This window comes from Acomys russatus, chromosome 28, assembly GCF_903995435.1.
Source record: "Acomys russatus chromosome 28, mAcoRus1.1, whole genome shotgun sequence".
NCBI classification, from domain to species: domain Eukaryota; kingdom Metazoa; phylum Chordata; class Mammalia; order Rodentia; family Muridae; genus Acomys; species Acomys russatus.
Window position 1 is genome coordinate 38,975,309 of NC_067164.1, and position 17,610 is coordinate 38,992,918.

Genomic DNA, 17,610 nt, shown 5'->3' on the forward strand with positions numbered 1-17,610 from the left:
TTGTTTTTGGTGTGTCTCCACAGAGCCATAAGCGCAGGATGTTCAGTTCTGCTGCATCCTGAGGAGGAAGGTAGAGTTAGTGTTGCCGCCAGCAGGTGCTTGATGGGTCCTGTGCAGTCATCTGTCATAAGACATTGGATTTCTTTAACAATCTAAATGGAAGAGACTGGGTTTAGGTTTCATAAAGTTTTCTGAAAACATATCTAGTTATAGTAAAGTCTTGAACTTAATAATTCCAAGCATTACAGTTTTCTTCCTGTACAGAATAGAAACAATTCTGATTTTTTAAATTAAACATATTTATTTAAAATTTCAAAATATACCAGGACCTTTTCTTTTTGAAACACATTAAGTTATACTTTTAGAAGTTAAAAAAGCATTTTAGGGCCGGGGAGTGGTGGCGCACGACTTCAATCCCAGCACTCGGGAGGCTGAGGCAGTTGGATTACTGTGACTTCAAGGCCAGCCTGGCCTACAAAGTGACTGCAGGACAGCCAAGGCTACACAGAGAAACCCTTTCTTGACACAAAAAGAAGTATTTTAGTCATTATAATATCCCAAATCATTTCAATAAACTATTTTAAAAGCCAAATAGCTTACCTTTGATGATAGAAATACCGCTCTTTAAAAGCAATACATTTCAGTGTGCTGTTTATGTTGTTCTGTAAGAGGCATTGTGAGCAGGCAGAGCTCAGGGCCGAGTCCCTGCATGCACAGGGCCTGGGCCTGTCCCCAGTACTGCAGAAGGAGACCTAGGCTTGAGAGCTTACGCGCTCGGCAGCTGTGCTTTCACGCCCACTGTCCGTCCCAGTCCCCACTTTACTGTCGTCACTCCCATCCACTTGGATTAGCCTAAGGAGCTGGCAGCACTTGGTTATCAGTAGTGGGTACGTTCTAGCTGACTTTCTAAAGTTCTGCGCATACATGACAGACTCTTATCATTCCAGGAAGAAGCTCCACTTCCGATGTACTAGACACGCACAAGGCTCCATTCTCTCAGCAGACTTTTCTTAACAAAGGGCTTAGTAAGTCTATGGGATTTCTGTCCGTCAGAGACACACAAGCCGAGGAAGATTATTTCAAGGATATCCCATCTGATAGTAATGCCAGGCATGAAGACTCTGAGACTCTATCTTCCCCTTACCTGTTCAAGACTAGCAGTCCACAAAAAAAGGTCACCCCTGGAGTTGATGTGCTTTCCAAGAAGAAGACCTGGGCTTCGTCCATGGACTTGCTTTGCACAGCTGACAGAGACGTTTCTGGGGAGACTGGCAGGTACTGTGATGCCGAGCCAGTACCAGGACGGACTTCAACCGCTCCTAGAAGAAAAGAGGGAAGATACTCTGATGGGAGCGTTGCCTTGGATATCTTTGGCCCTCAGATAGCTGAGCCGGTGATACACGCCCGAGAACCGCTGGCCTCCTCCGCAGTATCAAGTGCTTTGGACCGAATCCGAGAAAGACAAAAGAAACTTCAGGTGCTGAGAGAAGCTATGAATGTAGAAGGTTAGTAATCTTACATGTGTCCGAGAGATGCGCGAGTTAAAATACTAAGCCACTCCGCATGCGTAATGTCCACTGCCAAGCTGGTCACGGTGACTGCTGTGTTCCTGTTCATGCTCCGGCAGAACTCTGACCAGAGCAAGCAGCAAAGCCCTCCGGCAGCACAATGCAGGGACTTCACAGAGCGCTTTTAAGTCTGAGCCCCTCAAGGGTGGAGCAGCTTTCTGGGTCGTGTGCTGTCTCCTTGTGGGCCTCAGAGGGTGCCTGGCTCCTGGTTCTGAGAAACACTGGGTCACATCAAGCCCAGTGAATGGAGTGAGCTCGGTGCCAGGTGGGCTCCGAACCACCAGCTTCTAAAACAGGCTGCAGAGTGCAAGGACAGGCAGAGTTGGTGAGAAATAAAGTTCAGGATCTGCGTTTCCAAAATCATGGTATTTAGGTGTATAGACTTAATGTCACTCTGGATAGACTTTTCATGCCTGTGAGTTGAGTGACCTTCCCTGGTCTGATTTTGCCCCCTGTAAAATGAACCTAGCAAACATAGATGAATTAGATAGTGACTGTAATGCGATTAAACAAGGCACTCACCACATACTTAATTTGAAGAACATGAAATCGACCGAGAGAGAGAGAGAGAGAGAGAGAGAGAGAAAGAGAGAGAGACAGAGAGAGAGACAGAGAGACAGAGAGCGCAGGGTCTCACTGTGTGTCACTTTGGCTAGCCTGGCATGCAGAGGTAAGCTTGCCTCTGTCGCACCCAGCAGTGCTGTATTAAATGTGTGCATGTCCATACCCAACACATTCTAAATTCTTACCCTTCTGTGTTACAGCTATTGCCAAAACATGAGTCACGTATGGAAAAGTACATTAAATTGAATAAGTTAGCTTGATGCATATGGATAGTGACTATTTTAGCATAAATCAATGCAAGAGAAAATGTGACTTTTCATTAAACATACACACATACACACACAGGGACACACAACACAGAGACATGCCTGCTCTGGAGCTCTTTTGTAGACTATGCTGGCCAAAATCCTTGACTATATTTTAGTATGACAGCTTTGTAGCCTCCCCTGTTTCTTAGCCATAATTGTATCACCCTTTGTCATAGCCATTTGAGAAGAAGTTTATAATGCTTTCTGTTTAGAATAAGGAGTAACAGAATTCAGGACGTACCTATCACCTGTGTGAGCATGTGCGTGCAGACGTGTGTGCCTTTGTGCACATCTGGAGGCCAGAGATCAACTTTGGGTGTTGCACCTCAGGAGCCATCCACCTTTTTTTCAGAAATTATTTCATTTTCAGTTGTGTCGGGGGAGTGTGGGTGTTGTGTTCAGTATCTTCAGAGGCTAGCCAAGGACATGAGATCCCTTAGAGCTGGGAGCCATTACATACGGCCTCGGAGCCAAACTTGGTTCCTTCAAGTATGTGCCAAGGCTGCTGAGCCATCTCTCCAGCCACCACCTTGTTTTCTGAGACAGGGCTTCTCAGGGTATCTAAGGCTCTCTGGCTGAACAGCAAGCTCCAGGCATCTGCTTGTCCCACCTCACCCCTGCTCTGCCCCATCCCCCTACACTCCTCCTCCCCACAGACAGTGCTAGAGTTACAAGCCTCGTCACCAAGCCTGGCTTTTATGTAGATGCTGCAGATGAAACAGATCCTCGTGTGTGGACAGGAAACAGCTGACCAGGGAGCTACCTGTAGCCCCCAAGCCCGCAACCATCTTAGGTAGTTGTCCCCACAGTCAGTCCACAGACAGCCTTCTTTCTGCTAAAGGACTGTTGGAAGCGTGTGCTGCCTAGTAAACAACACATGGCAGTGTTTTCAGTGAAGACCCTAGAGCTAGGGAGGAAATAGCAGGTATGTAATGGATGTTGTGAGCGCGTATGTAAGACGTGTCTTATAAAGCATTAGCCAACTTCATAAGGTAATTCAGTATAGTCTTTACGTGTTTGCGTGAGTGCTTCATGTGTGTCTTCATGCCGTGTCTGTGCCCGGTGCCTGTGGAGGCAGAAGAGGGCACCACATCTGGAACTAGAGGTAAAGAGAGTGTAAGCTGCCATGTGGGGGCTGGGAACCACACGCAGTGCTCTCACCTGCCGAGCCATGTCTCCAGCCCTCGTGCTGTGTGCTCTGTATCTAAAATGGTTTTCAGCCTCAAAGATGGGAAATAAAATTGTAGGTTTGTTTTATCTTTTAGAATTGTGGCAGATAAGAGGAGGCACCTCTCGTAGCTAAAGAGAAAGGGCTCCGTTTCCGAAGTCCTGTCATTTCCCCCTTCAGTGTTACACCGCAGCAGTTCACATGTGACTAGTAATTTAGCCCGAGCTTCTTATGGTGCTCATGAAGACTCACATAAAGAAATGTATCCAGGGCTGGAGAGATGGCTCAGTGGTTAAGAGCACTGTGTGCTCTTCCAGAGATTCTGAGTTCAATTCCCAGCAGCCACATGGTGGCTCACAACCACCTATAATGAGATCTAGTGCCCTCTTCTGGCCTGCAGGCCTAATGCAAAGCATTGTGTATACATAATAAATAAATAAATCTTAAAAAAAAAAAAGAAAGAAAGAAAGAAATGTATCCATTGTGGGAAAAAGACAACTGTTAGCCAGTCAAATAAATACTACATGCAACGTGTGAATGAATAATGAAGACATAAGCAATCAAAATGAATATTTCTGACATTTAGAGTGAGCAATATCTTTTCTTAACATGAATATTAAAATAAAACCATGGAGCCGGGCAGGATAAGGTAAAATTTTAATCCCAGCATTTAAATGGCAGAGGATGGCAAATCTCTGTGACTTTGAGGCCAGTCTGGTCTCCATAGTAAGTTCCAGGACAGCCATGGCTACTTAGTGAGCCTCTATAGCAGTAATGAAGATGATAACTGATAATAACAATAAAACTATGGAGAGATGGCTCAGCGGGTCAGAACATTTGTGAACACTGTAAAGGATCTGGGTGTACATAGCATTCCTGGAACCTCCTTGTTGGGGTGCAGAATCCCGCAGGTCCCAGGAGCATGCCGGACAGCTATTCTGTCAGCAAGCTTCCAGTGTTGTCAGAGACTCAAGACATAAGGCGAAGAGCAACAGTGGAAGTACCTATTGTCGTCTTCTGACCTGTACATGCACACACGCAGTCACACACACTTGCATACCTACCTGCATGCATTGTATATGCCACAGATACAGAAGATCTAGTGTATTGGTTTTAAGGGATTGTTTGCCTTAATATTTTGAAAGTTAATATTAGTATTCATTACTAAATTTTTAAAAAGATTTCTTTATTAAAGAGTTAAAACATTAATGGGTTGAAAAATCATTAAATTGTACTATGTCTGTCGGTTGAATATATTCTGTCTGAGTAACTTTGAGTTTGGCTGCCTGTAGCGAAATGCACACAGCGTGTGACTGTTTGTCTCATGCGGTGGTGGGCCTCATGCTTGAATAGAACTTGGATACACCAACTTGAGCTTACACAAGTGTTCTCTGTGATGATAATACACAGCATTTTTAAGCTTGACCTGTGGTGTAGCTAGCTATGATAATGCTAATATCATAGTGACGTCATAATTTCATAATGATGATGCATCGTATCCAGGTCATGAGGGCACACACAGGAAAAGCACGTTGAGCACACAGCTTGCTATCCAGGTCATGAGGGTACACACAGGAAAAGCACTTTGAGCACACAGCTTGCTATCCAGGCCATGAGGGCACACACAGGAAAAGCACTTTGAGCACACGGCTTGCTATACAGGCCATGAGGGTACACACACAGGAAAAGCACTTTGAGCACACAGCTTGCTATCCAGGTCATGAGGGTACACACAGGAAAAGCACTTTGAGCACACAGCTTGCTATCCAGGTCATGAGGGTACACACAGGAAAAGCACTTTGAGCACACAGCTTGCTATCCAGGCCATGAGGGTACACACACAGGAAAAGCACTTTGAGCACACAGCTTGCTATCCAGGTCATGAGGGCACACACAGGAAAAGCACTTTGAGCACACAGCTTGCTATCCAGGTCATGAGGGTACACACAGGAAAAGCACTTTGAGCACACAGCTTGCTATCCAGGTCATGAGGGTACACACAGGAAAAGCACTTTGAGCACACAGCTTGCTATCCAGGCCATGAGGGTACACACAGGAAAAGCACTTTGAGCACACAGCTTGCTATCCAGGTCATGAGGGTACACACACAGGAAAAGCACTTTGAGCACACAGCTTGCTTTGAGTCGTTTAGTAACTAGACACTTCCACTCTGAACCTTTCCACTGTGGATATTTCAGAAGCATTTGCTGTCACTAAAAACAAGCAAAACCTGAAGATACGGGTTTGTTGTGCAAATACCGACACGGTCTTGATTAAGCTTCCATTGTTATATTTGGAGGTAGCGATAACTTATGCTTGCCTTACTAGCACAGTATTTGTGGGAACCTTTGAGGTGTGGAATTCAAAAGCAAGAATTCTGACTAGTTTTTAAGTTTAAGGGTTGACTCTGCAGATGAGGTAATTTACACAAGCGCTGCAAACAGAAGTGTAACCAGTGTTTTAGCTAGTGTACAAAGAAATATAAGAATAGAAAATAAATCCTATTTGTCGCATTGAATTCTCATGAAAATGGGGCCTTTCTGTTTGATAAGCCAGGCAGAACAGTCTGTCAGTAATGTAACACTATATGTATTTATTTATAAATATTCATATATTTGGCATTTTAAAGTGCTCTGTAGAGTCCGTTGTGACCTTGATCTCGATGGCTGCTAACGGATGTGGTGATTTTAGGGTTGGATGGTGTCTTAGGTCACACCTGTCCAGACACAGCCGCAGCGTTTAGCAGCCTGCTCAGTGTCCTGGAACCAGCTAATGATTTTATCTCTGACAATTGGAGAATGGTTATTTCCATGGATTTTCACAGTCTAGCTAAAGATTTCCTGTTGTTACCTCACTTTAAAAGAAAATTCTGGGGCTGGGGATGTAGCTCAGTGGCATAGCACACCAACCTTAAGTTTTGTTACAATATTTAAAATGATTTGTTACAATATTTAAAACAACTAAAGCAATGAAATTACCACTTTGGAGCTGCTCTTTTGGGCGTGTGAGGAGGATCACGGAACACAGTGATCATGGTGATCTACTTCAACCTTAGCGCTCCTCTGATGCAGACAGGACCTTTTGGTGTTGTTTTTCGAGATAGGGTTTCTCCATGTCGCACTGGCTGTTCTGCCCTCTCTTTGTAGACCAGACTAGTCTGGAACTCACAGAGATTAAAGGTTCATGCAGCCGCCACCCAGCCAGGTCCTCTTAAAAGGGTCTTTTCATCAGTCAGCTCCATAACACCTCAGCTGATGCTAGCTGCCCAGCTCTGCCACTACAGACCCAACCTGGAAATCATGGGTTTGCCAAAGGAGATACGTGATTCACTCTTTACACTCAGCCTGTGCTTTGAGCCCTGGTCTCTTGAACCCTGTCATACGAGTCTTACGTTGGTCATCCAATTTCGGGAAGAGACCAGACACATTGCTAGCATTGGACTTGCCTGAGAACACTGGCCCACCGCCTAACAAGCCCCGGTCTCTTCACAAGTACATAGCGTTCAATATTACAAAACAGGCTAGCATTGGGAAGGAAAGGCGGGAAGGAGACTGGGGGCTGTCTGCGAGCTGCCTTCCTGTGCTGAGGCTAAGATCCCATGGCAGCCTCACTCTCTTGTCATGGGTAGTTCAAGGAGGGCTACCAGTGGAGGGTTATTAGGGGCTAATCCTGCAGCTGAAGTCATGAGGAAAGGACATACCAGAAGCAGCGGCTGGCACTGAGCACTCTAATTTCTCTGGGAACAGTGAGAAAGATAGAATCAACAAAGCTCTTATTGAATTATAATCACGGCTTTAAAAATATAAATTATTACTGTTCTATTGGGTTGACACTTAAGGTTTCAGGTAGCTCTCCACAGGACCCTGGAATAAGGCACAAGGCTCCTGTGGTTAGAACCAGCTTTACATTTTAATGCACTTTCTTTCCTTCACTCTTAATTTCACTTTTTAAAAGGGGAGCTGGAGAGATGGCTCAGTACTTGCTGTTCCTCCAGAGGACCCAGGTTCATTTCCAAACACCCACATGATAACATATAAATGTGGCTCCAGTTCCGGGGGGATCTGACACCAATGCGGGTAAAATACCTGTACATCTAACAGTACAAATAAAGGATTTGTAAAAGATGTTTTCCTTTATTTTCCGTTTGAGTGTTTTCACAGCATGTATGTATGAGTGCCACATGTGCCCATGTGCAGTACCTGCTGAAGCCTGAAAGGTCAATTAGAGCTCCTAAGACACGTTACAGGTGGCTGTGAGCCAACATGTGGGCCCCCTGCCAGAGCGCGCAGCGCTTCACCTCAGCTGTCTCTCCATCCCCCAGTCTCACTTGCAGCCACCACCCAGCCAGCCAGGTTTACTTGAGCCTAAGTCTTCTCCTAGACTGTTCCTTTTGCATTCTTATTTAGAACAAGTGTTTTTCATTTCGACTCTGAACTGCGTCTCAATGGCTGTGAGGCTGTCACTGGGAGGCTGTCGGGTTGTAATCACCATTCACTCTCAATGGCTGTGAGGCTGTCACTGGGAGGCTGTCGGGCCGTAATCACCATTCACGGTGGGTTCTTCACTGTAACAGGTGGGTGTGGAAACGGGCCTCAGGGCCCTGTGCGTGGTACCCTGCACCCTGCTGGCGATTCGCACCACTCAGCTGCCATAGCTACTCTGTATTTTGCACAAAACATAAAGTATGAAGAACAAGTAAGGAAATTTTCTACAAAAATAACAGTTAAATATTATTTAGTGAGCTATGCTATCAGTCTACCTCAAAATTAAATATTGTGTCATCCTTTCAAGGGCCTGATACCCTTAAATTACTGGTTGGTAGTTACTTTTAAGTATGAAATATGATGTCGTACAACATACATGGCATAAGATTGACTGTAGAAACATGGGGGAGGAGGGAGAGGCCCCCCAGGGAGAGCAAGAGAGAGAAGAGACAGAGGCAGCAAATGGAAAGGAACAAGAGAGGGAGGAAAGGAGTAGGAGAGGTACAAGGTGGCTTTGCTCTTTTATATAATCCTGGCTAGGGGCACACCTACCGTCAGGCAGGTAATGACATCATAGGTTGCTAGGCAGACTGGGGCAGGCATGCTAACATTCTTCCCTTTTCTTATAATTATAAATGAGACCGGGCGGTGGTGGTGCATGCCTTTAATCCCAGCACTTGGGAGGCAGAGGCAGGCGGATCTCAGTGAGTTCGAGGCCACCCTGGGCTACAGAGTGAGTTCCAGAACAGCTAGAGCTGTTACACAGAGAAACCTGTCTTGAAAAACAAAATAAACAGAAAAAAAAAAAACCAACAACAACAGCAAATGAGGATGTTGGGCAGCTTCTCATGTAAGGGGGGGTCAGTTACAGTGCACAAGTGTAGGTTCATGGGAAGCAGCTCTTGGCTGCCATGTGGGGGGGGCAGTTAAAGTGTATAAATGTGGGCTCATGGGAAGCAGCTCTTGGCTGCCATGTAAGGGGGGGGTGCGAGGGGGGCGGAGAGCAGTAAAATGTCCAGATTATATGGTGAAGGGAAAGGAAAAGCTCCGACCTGGAAAGTTCAGGGCAGAGGACAGGGTATGTCAGCCATGTCCTGCAGCAGATAGGGACCAAGGAGTGCTGGGAGGACCTGGAGCTGTTTGTCCTGGGTCTGAATCACATCATTCCAGCCTTTTGTCAATGGATAAGGGGTGAAGAGATCAGTGTCTTTGACTTCTTCCCGCTGACAGTGGCTCAACGATAGGGGGCGGGGGAGGGGCCAGTTAAAAGGCTGAAATGTTGGCCAGGTCCAGGAAGAGCAGGCTGCTGTATTTGCTGTCCAGGGTCTGAGAACATCTGCGGCTAGGAGGGGCAACGCAGGTCCAGCAGACAGGGTCTGTGAGGTTGGCCTGGGGCACCTGTGAGTGGCTGCTTAGTGCTGTCTTGAATCTAGGAAATCTGGCAAGATACTGGAACATATATGTGGGCAGAATACAAAGTTAGTAGGTTGGGGAGAAAATTCCCTTTAGGTGAACATTTGAAACTTTTGGGAGAGCAAGCAGAGACAGAAGTTTTGGAGCAAAGAAGAAAAAAGTTTGCATGTAGGGAACTTCCTTTTATTTTACCAGATTGCTGGTATTAATTAAAAAGGTCCCATTTTGGACCTGTCCAAGTTTGGTTGCAGAGGCGCGTAAGCCTAGCAGCCCTTAATGTGGGCGTAGGAGTTTGAAATTCTCCAGAAAGCATTCCAGAGGAACCTGGAGAGATGTGAAGTCAGTAATCTATTAGTGTGTCCCCAAAAACAGATTGTGACACAAAAAGGCAGGTACAGAGTGTCCCAGGATATGAGCCACATAACAGATATGATATGGAGACGTTTATTATAGGGGGAGAGGTATCCTGGGGAGAGAGAGGGGAGGAGGAGGAAGGAACAAATACAAAAGAAGGGCAAGAGGGCAAGTGAGGGAGAAAGAGGCGACAGACAGACAGACAGGAGGTGGGTTTGCCCTGTTTATTTACTGGCCAGCTAGCCCATCTAGTGGCAGGCAGGTAATGGTGTCATAGGTTGCTAGGAAGACTGCCGCAGTGTGCCAGCAGTTACCCAATTAATAAATACTATGGATCTGAACCAAATACAAAGTGCTAGAATTAATGCATTGAAATATGCCTGGTCTACACAGCAAGTCCGAGGACATCCAGGGCTACATACAGAGATGGTCTCAAAACCCCCCAAAAAGCAACAAAGAGAAATATAACTGGCACCAGGGTCTTGTAAAATCAAGGTGTCCAATGATTCTAAGAAGCTTCGCCAAAGAGTAGGTCTTACCTGCCTGCTGCAGACCAGAGCAGAGGAAGAAAACCACTTCTCCCTGGTGCCTTTTCTGCATGTAGAGCGTCACAGAGCCAAGGAATGTGCGGCCCAAGCAGGCTGTAGGGTGGAGCCCCGGCTTCTTCATACCACGTAAGGTGGCCTTGGCAGGGGCGTGCCGCAGTCTTACATTTCTGCAATGGTTGGTTTTATTATTTAATTTAGAAAAGAAGAGGGCATGCTTACCAAGGTTAAAGTTTTAATTTTTTGTTGTAAGCATGACTATCTGGTAAATTGTGTGTTAGAGCTTTAATCTGATTATAAACCTTTTTTATAAGCATGCTGAGTAGACAAATACTGTGTGGGAATTTTAATCTAGTTATCTCTAGCATGTTACTACATGAAAAGAGCGTGGCTAACAGCACTTTAATGACACCCCGAATATGAGACAAGACGCTTTCAGAATTAATCCTTTCCATTTCAGTTGCTTGTAACTCTTGCTACCTTTTCCCCAGTTGTAAACAAAGAAAACATCTCTGTAGTCTCCACAGACAGAGCTTGTCCTCTGGTGTTTCTAGGGAGCCGGCCCTTCAGCACTGTGCGCTCTCCACCTGGGTGTGGTCCCCATCCACAGACAGAGCTTGTCCTCTGGTGTTTCTAGGGAGCCAGCCCTCCAGTACTGTGCACTCCCCACCTGGGTGTGGTCCCGAGAGGCATCTGTACACAAAGGCTTATCAAGGGAGGCTGCATTGACAACAGGCTTTTCAGAAGGATTAAACAGAGCTGCCTTTGTCTTCTAAGAGGAACCCTGGCTGAAGAGGCACAGCACAAACTGTGAGTTAAAGCAAGCAGACACAAAACCAGATGCAGCAAATGGAAGTCAGTTGCAGCTTGCTTAGAATTTTGCAGCCACTTTGCAGAAATAGCTCAGAAGCAGTAGGCCGGTGTGCTGTTTTATATAGCTCTCGAAGCTGCCGTTGTGAGGCACACCACCCAGTGCAAGAGACCTCTCTAGTCAGTTTATTGAACAGGTTCACAGCCCCTTCCTACTTTCCTTTGTAAGATAGCGGAGCCGTATTCTCTCTAAACCTGGGTCCTCTGCTAGGCCTTGCTGGTATAGCTGGCCTGAAACCTGCAGCTCTGGGCTTGTGATTTGGTAGGGGTTCCCTCAGAGAAAATTCACAAGACACTACCCTGAGAGGTTGGTAACAGTAAAACAGAAGTACTTGAGTGCCTTTGAACAAAACAGTTCTTATGTAACTATCTAACTTGTACATAGTTTATTATGTTATTAAATATAACGTAGTATTAGGTGAGACTATTGTTTTCATTGAAACTACTGAGGATTTTTGTTACTCCATGACCCTTTCAAATCACATTCATATTCAAGCAGAGGATTTGAAAACTTACTTTACCACGAGCTTTCTCTGTAGTAGAATGCAGCCCTTTGCAGAGGATGGGAAATGCTTCTCGGGTCTGAAGCCTTCCCATTGGCTAGAGTGTTGCTTAGCACCCCTGCTGAAGCTCTTCATCTCTTCGGCAAGTCTTGTTCTTCAGATGACTAGTGTCCTAGGAACCTCCTTCCATGGAGGTCCTGGCCAGTCAGCTGTTTCTCTCTCATTGTTTAAAGTTGTTATTTTGTTTTTCTCAGTGAGACCCTGCTCTGCCCAGATTCTTCCAGCACGTTGCTCCTGCTTCGATAAGCCTGGCTCTTGTGCCATTTAACCTCGTCCTCATTCATCAACATCTCTCGAACACCTTCTAGCACAAACAGTTCATTGTGTGGTGTTCCTGTCCTTGAATTTGCAGACCTTGGGGGGAAAGCTCCCCCCACTTCTCTTGGTGGCTTGCACTCAGGGTCTGCTGCTCTTCTCTTCAGGACGGTGGCCATGGACTGCTTTCTCCCAAAACCAACAAAGCCACAAAACAGTTTCACTAAAAACTCATGCATCCTAGCCCTAGGGCTGATGAAGGATTTCCTGTAGGTTTCCCTGACCCTGAACACAGTCACAGGATAATGTCTCTCCTGTTACCAGGGTTCCAGCCTAGGCTCTCCCCACACAACATTCCTTTTATTACCAGGTGATTTTCTAGCACCAGTGTCTTGAGATCTCCTTTCTGTTTCTTTTTAACATTTTTTGTTGCCCTCCATGTCTATTAAGAATGTGTTTCCTCTTTGTGAATCTTCCCCCTTGTGTTTTTTCCATCTCCCATTTCCTTCGATACATTTTCCATCCATTCTTCTGACTGTTGTCTATAACTACCTGAAACCATGATCTGTCCACGGGGCCAAGAAGGCTCTCTCCTCCAAACCGCCACGCCCAGGGAAACAGCATGCATGCTTCTCACTTGTTATGTCTGTCTTCGTTCGATCTCTGTTCTGCTTGTGCCATGAAAAGTGACTCTTTTAGAGGTCATGCAGGGCCCCTTTCACGTAGTCCTTGTTCTCACTCATTGCCCTGCAGAGCGTTCTGCGCTTGCTGCAGGTGGGGCATGTGCTGGGCACACAGGAAGCTCATAGTCCGTTTCGTGTGAAAGACTTAGTTAGTAATTGAGTAAGGGAGATGGGTAGGGGTGAAGGCACAACGGTTAATTAAGCATAAGGAATGGAAACTAAGAGAAACAGTGCCCAGTTTGCTGCCTAGTTTACAGTTACAAAGAAAAGCTGAAACACCTCACAGGAGAAAAGGGGGCATTGAGTTAAGACAAGCGATAGCAGTACCCAGTATGCACTTCCAGGGACGGCCTAAGGCCTGCCTCGATGAGTCTGGTGCACGAGTTTGTACTTTCACATAGAGTCTCACCAGTGAAGCTACAGCTTCAAAATACGAAGAGCCACCGTTCCAAAGCTTAGCATGGGCCAGAGAGAGACAGCCTCTGGATAGCACCCTCGGGGGATTATAGACTGTCTTTTGAAGGACTCTGATTTTTAAAAGTTTGAGATTTTAAACTAAGTGAAAAGAAACAACAAATTAAAGAATTTGGATGCTGTGCCCAGATTTTCCAATCTGTCAAGCCTATTTTCTGTACACTGGGTTATATGCAGAGCAGTGCTGCAGAGAGGAAATTCGAGAGAAGAGAGAATCCAGGCATGGTACATAGTGTCCCCACTGGATGAAGGACATGGGACAACACAGATGGACAGCACCCACCCCCCAACCAGGGACAGTGGGGTAAAGAGAGGATGGGACAGAACACGGATGGATAGCGCCCCCCACAGGGACAGTGGGCCAAAGAGGAGATGGGACCGAAGTATTTAGATTCAGGATGTGGAGGCTGGAGAGATGACCTCTCTTCTAGAAGACTCAGGTCCAATGTAAGCCCTCAACATGGCAGTTTACAAATCGTCTGTGACTGCAGTCGGGGAACCTCACACCCTCTTCTGGCCTTCACAGGTGGCAGGCACACACATGGTTCACAGACATACATGCAGGCAAACAGTCATACAAAAACATTTTAAAAACTTTTTTTTTGTAGGATTCCAGTTTTATTCTATGCTTGCCTCCTAGGCTTTAGCCCCATGCAGGGGCTGCTCTCTGACCAATCTCTGCAGCAGCCTGTCTGGACTCCTCTCCTCTCACTCTGGTAGAACTGAATATCTTGTCTTGCACTGTGTCTTCTATGTGGTAAAGACTCTTGGATGACACTCTTGAGTGTCTGATTGTTTCTAGTAAGTAGCTAACAGAAGACTACACGCAGCATCCTAAAGCTGCCATGAGTGTTGTTCCCATGGCACCAGTGCTGTCCTGAGAGCGTTTATTCATTTAACTTTCACAGCAACATGATGAGGTGTGCACGGGAGCTCAGTGTGAGGAGCCTAGGCACGGGAGCTCACTGTGTGCAACCTCAGCACAGGAGCTCAGTGTGTGCAACCTCAGCACAGGAGCTCAGTATGTGCAACCCCAGCACTGGAGCTCAGTATGCAGAACCTCGGCACTGGAGCTCATTATGCAGAACCTCGGCACTGGAGCTCAGTGTGTGCAACCCCAGCACAAGAGCTCAGTTTTCATTTCTCATATACAGTCAATTTAGTTAGTGGCTAATATAAAGCAACATTTATTCTAATCCTCCAAGATTAAGTATGTTCTTTTTAAAAATTGTGTGACATTGCTAATAAACTTTCTTATTTTTAAAAATTCTTTTAGAACCAGTTCGAAGATACAAAACTTACCACAGTGATATCTTTAGCACCTCCAGTGAAAGCCCATCTATTATTTCCTCGGAATCAGATTTCAGACAAGGTAAGAGTTCTCTGATATAAGCAAAGTATCCTTTTTAGGAAGCAACTATTTTTTAATACTATTTAAACAAAAGCTGTTGAGATACTAAGATTGTAAAAATTCCTTTTAAAAGTGTTATATCAAATAATAGCAGCTCCATAAAACAGTGATAATCATTTCATCTTATAGGAAAATAGTCACTATCTATAAAGCTTACCATGTGGGGCATGGTGCACTCAGGAAGCAAAGGCTAGCCTGGTATACAGAGCAAGTTCCTGCACAGCCATAGTTACCCAGAGAGACCCTATCTTGAAAACCAACAACAAAACCAAAAACCTACCATGACTTAACCTCAGAAGAGTCTTATAGCTTGTCATGCATTCAAGTACATGATTGTAATGGGCAGAAATCATCTTCCCCCTACTGTTTAGATATCTCATGAAATTGCTTTTGTATTTCTATCACTTCTACCATTTCCCTATTTTTATCCAAAATTAGTGAGAAGAAGTGAAGCTTCCAAGAGGCTTGAGGCCAGCGGTCTTCCTGGAGTGGATGAAACCGGTCACGGCCAGTCACGACCAAGGTATGGCTTTAGAAAGCACTAATTGCTTGTCACAGGTGGTTGGTTCTGTTTTGACAGTTTGATTCTCATTAATTACGGTTGGCTTCTTAAATGTCAGAAGGAATAGAAAGAACAATCAAGAGGGTTAAGGCAAGGCATTAAAAATCTGTGAAAACACAGTAAACCTTTGTTTCTAAAGTGTAGCTAACAGTAATATGTACTTTGAAAGCCGGGCAGGCTCAAGCACTCAGTGTGAACTGGTTGAATGAGTAATTAGATTCCCACTGTGTGAGCTATTATGTGAGAAGTTAATTATTCACTCACTGCTTGGCTTCTCTGCATGTTTCTAAAGCCATTAGGGGCTGTGCGGTATTTGGTCCTGAAATACAAGCTTCTTGTGAGATGTGAGTGTGTGTGTGTGTGCTAGGTCTGGGGTGCTTGGGGTCTAGTTACGTATACTTTGCTTTGTTCAAACTGAAAGAATTCCCAGACAGGTGCTCAGTGGATTAATATGCATCGCTGTCATGTGTGCACAGTTGCCTTGCCTGAACACCGAATGCTGACTTCACATTTGTAAACTGAAAAGTGAGATCCAACATGGGTTGAAAGTCTATTTCCAAAGTGTAAAAACCCTTCACACTCACTTGGTTCAAATGCTGCTAGTTAGGAGAGAGTCATTGGTGAAGTTTCAGATATTCGTCCCTTAGGTACTGAACATGGCAGACCACGGCCATGCCTGCAAGCTATACTAGACTGTGTAAGCCCAGCTATGTGCTTAAAACAGTTACTCATGGCATAGAGCTCAGATAGTTAAGCTCCTGTACTAAAAAGTTACTGCCTAATTAATGTCCCAGGTTTTTTTTTTCCTTTCATTTCTTTTCAGTAGCTGTGATATTTTTACTTTGTAGAAAATAATTTTCTATTTACACATGGCTTTTAGTTACTCCTTTATTATGACAAACTCTTTGGTTGTTTTAAAACAAGTGGGAGAAAAAGATAGTTCTATGCTCAGTATTGTCTGCCTTCTCGGTGAAGCCCAAACATTAAGGGTGGATAGGAAGAAGCCCAGTGCTGAACCGAGGGAGAAATTTTTGCTGTTAAGATTAGTTCTAGTTAGTGAAATCTGTTTAATGAAGATGCACCATGTGCATTAAAATGCAGAGACTCGGAGACTGACTACTTTTGACTCGGGTGAAGGTAAACAGTTCACTCAGCAATTGCTGGAACCCAACACATACTGTCAGGTGCCAGGACAGCTGTGCACAGCAGCCACAACAGCTCCCCCGAGAGGTCACTAGACATGAGATAGCCAGCAGACTGTGCAAAGAGAAGGGCGCAGCACACTGCCAGCCAGTCTCGGTGCTCTGAGGCAAACCGAGGCAGGCTAATGCAGCAGGCGGGTCAGAGTGTGGTTTCTGTGTCCTGCTTCCTGAAGGGAGTGTGATCAGAGCAAGTGTCCCTCTCGGGGTAACGCTGAGTATAAAAGAGTGATCCTTACAGACGCCAAGGGAGGAGGGCTGTTACAGTGCAAAGGTGCTGAAGTAGGGGATGGTGTTGGCTAGTTCTGTGTCAACTGGACATAAGCCAAAGTCATCTGAGAGGAGGAGACCCCAATTAAGAAAATGCTTCCATAAGACTGGGCTGCAGGCAAGCCTGTAGGACATTTTTTTAATTAGTGGTTGATGGGGAAGAGCTCAGCCCATCATAGGTGGGTCTATCCTTTGGCTGATGGCTCTGGCTTCTATAAGCAAGTAGAGTGAGCAAGCCAAGCCAGCAAACCTCACTCCTCCGTGGCTTCTGCATCAGCTCCTGATCCCAGGTTCCTGCCATTTGGGCCCCTGCCCTGACTTTCCTCAGTGAGGGGCTAAGATGTGGAGTGTAAGCCAAATAAACCCTTTGCTCCCCAAGTTGCTTTTGCTCGTGGTGTTCATCACAACAGTAGAAGCCCTAACTGTGGCAGGGAGACATGCCATCTTCACTGTAACAGACCGAAGGCAGTGTAGCCACAACGAGTTACAGGGTGCTGTGCACTAGGGATGGTGACCAAGTAATCAGGGCCCTAATGGGTGATGTCACAGATGCTGAGGTAGGGAACCCATGTGTGACTGAAAGCGTAAGAAGGCACGATGTCACATAGCATTACAGTGACCTGTTCCGTGACAGTAAGAGTGATGGCAGTCGGGAAGTACTAATGCAGATGGTGTAGGCTTCAGTGGTCAGCGTTGTGGGAAGTCAGCTATATGCCTGTCTTATAAGAAGTCAGGTATAGCTGTCTTAGAGGAAGTCAGCTATGGCTGTCTTAGAGGAAGTCAGCTATGCCTGTCTTACAGAAACTCAGCTATGCCTGTCTTATAGGAAGTCAAGTATGCCTGTCTTAGAGGAAGTCAGCTATGGCTGTCTTAGAGGAAGTCAAGTATGGCTGTCTTACAGAAACTCAGCTATGCCTGT

At 45.6% G+C, this 17,610-nt stretch overlaps 1 protein-coding gene across 1 annotated transcript in view; it reads left to right on the forward strand.

The window, feature by feature from the left end:
* The window catches only part of Ptpn13 (protein tyrosine phosphatase non-receptor type 13), a 117,453-nt gene that overhangs the window by 33,383 nt on the left and 66,460 nt on the right, over positions 1-17,610 (forward strand). Inside the window, 3 exon segments of the mRNA XM_051170873.1 lie at positions 948-1,505; positions 14,526-14,621; positions 15,099-15,183. Coding sequence (XP_051026830.1) covers positions 948-1,505; positions 14,526-14,621; positions 15,099-15,183 — 739 coding nt within the window.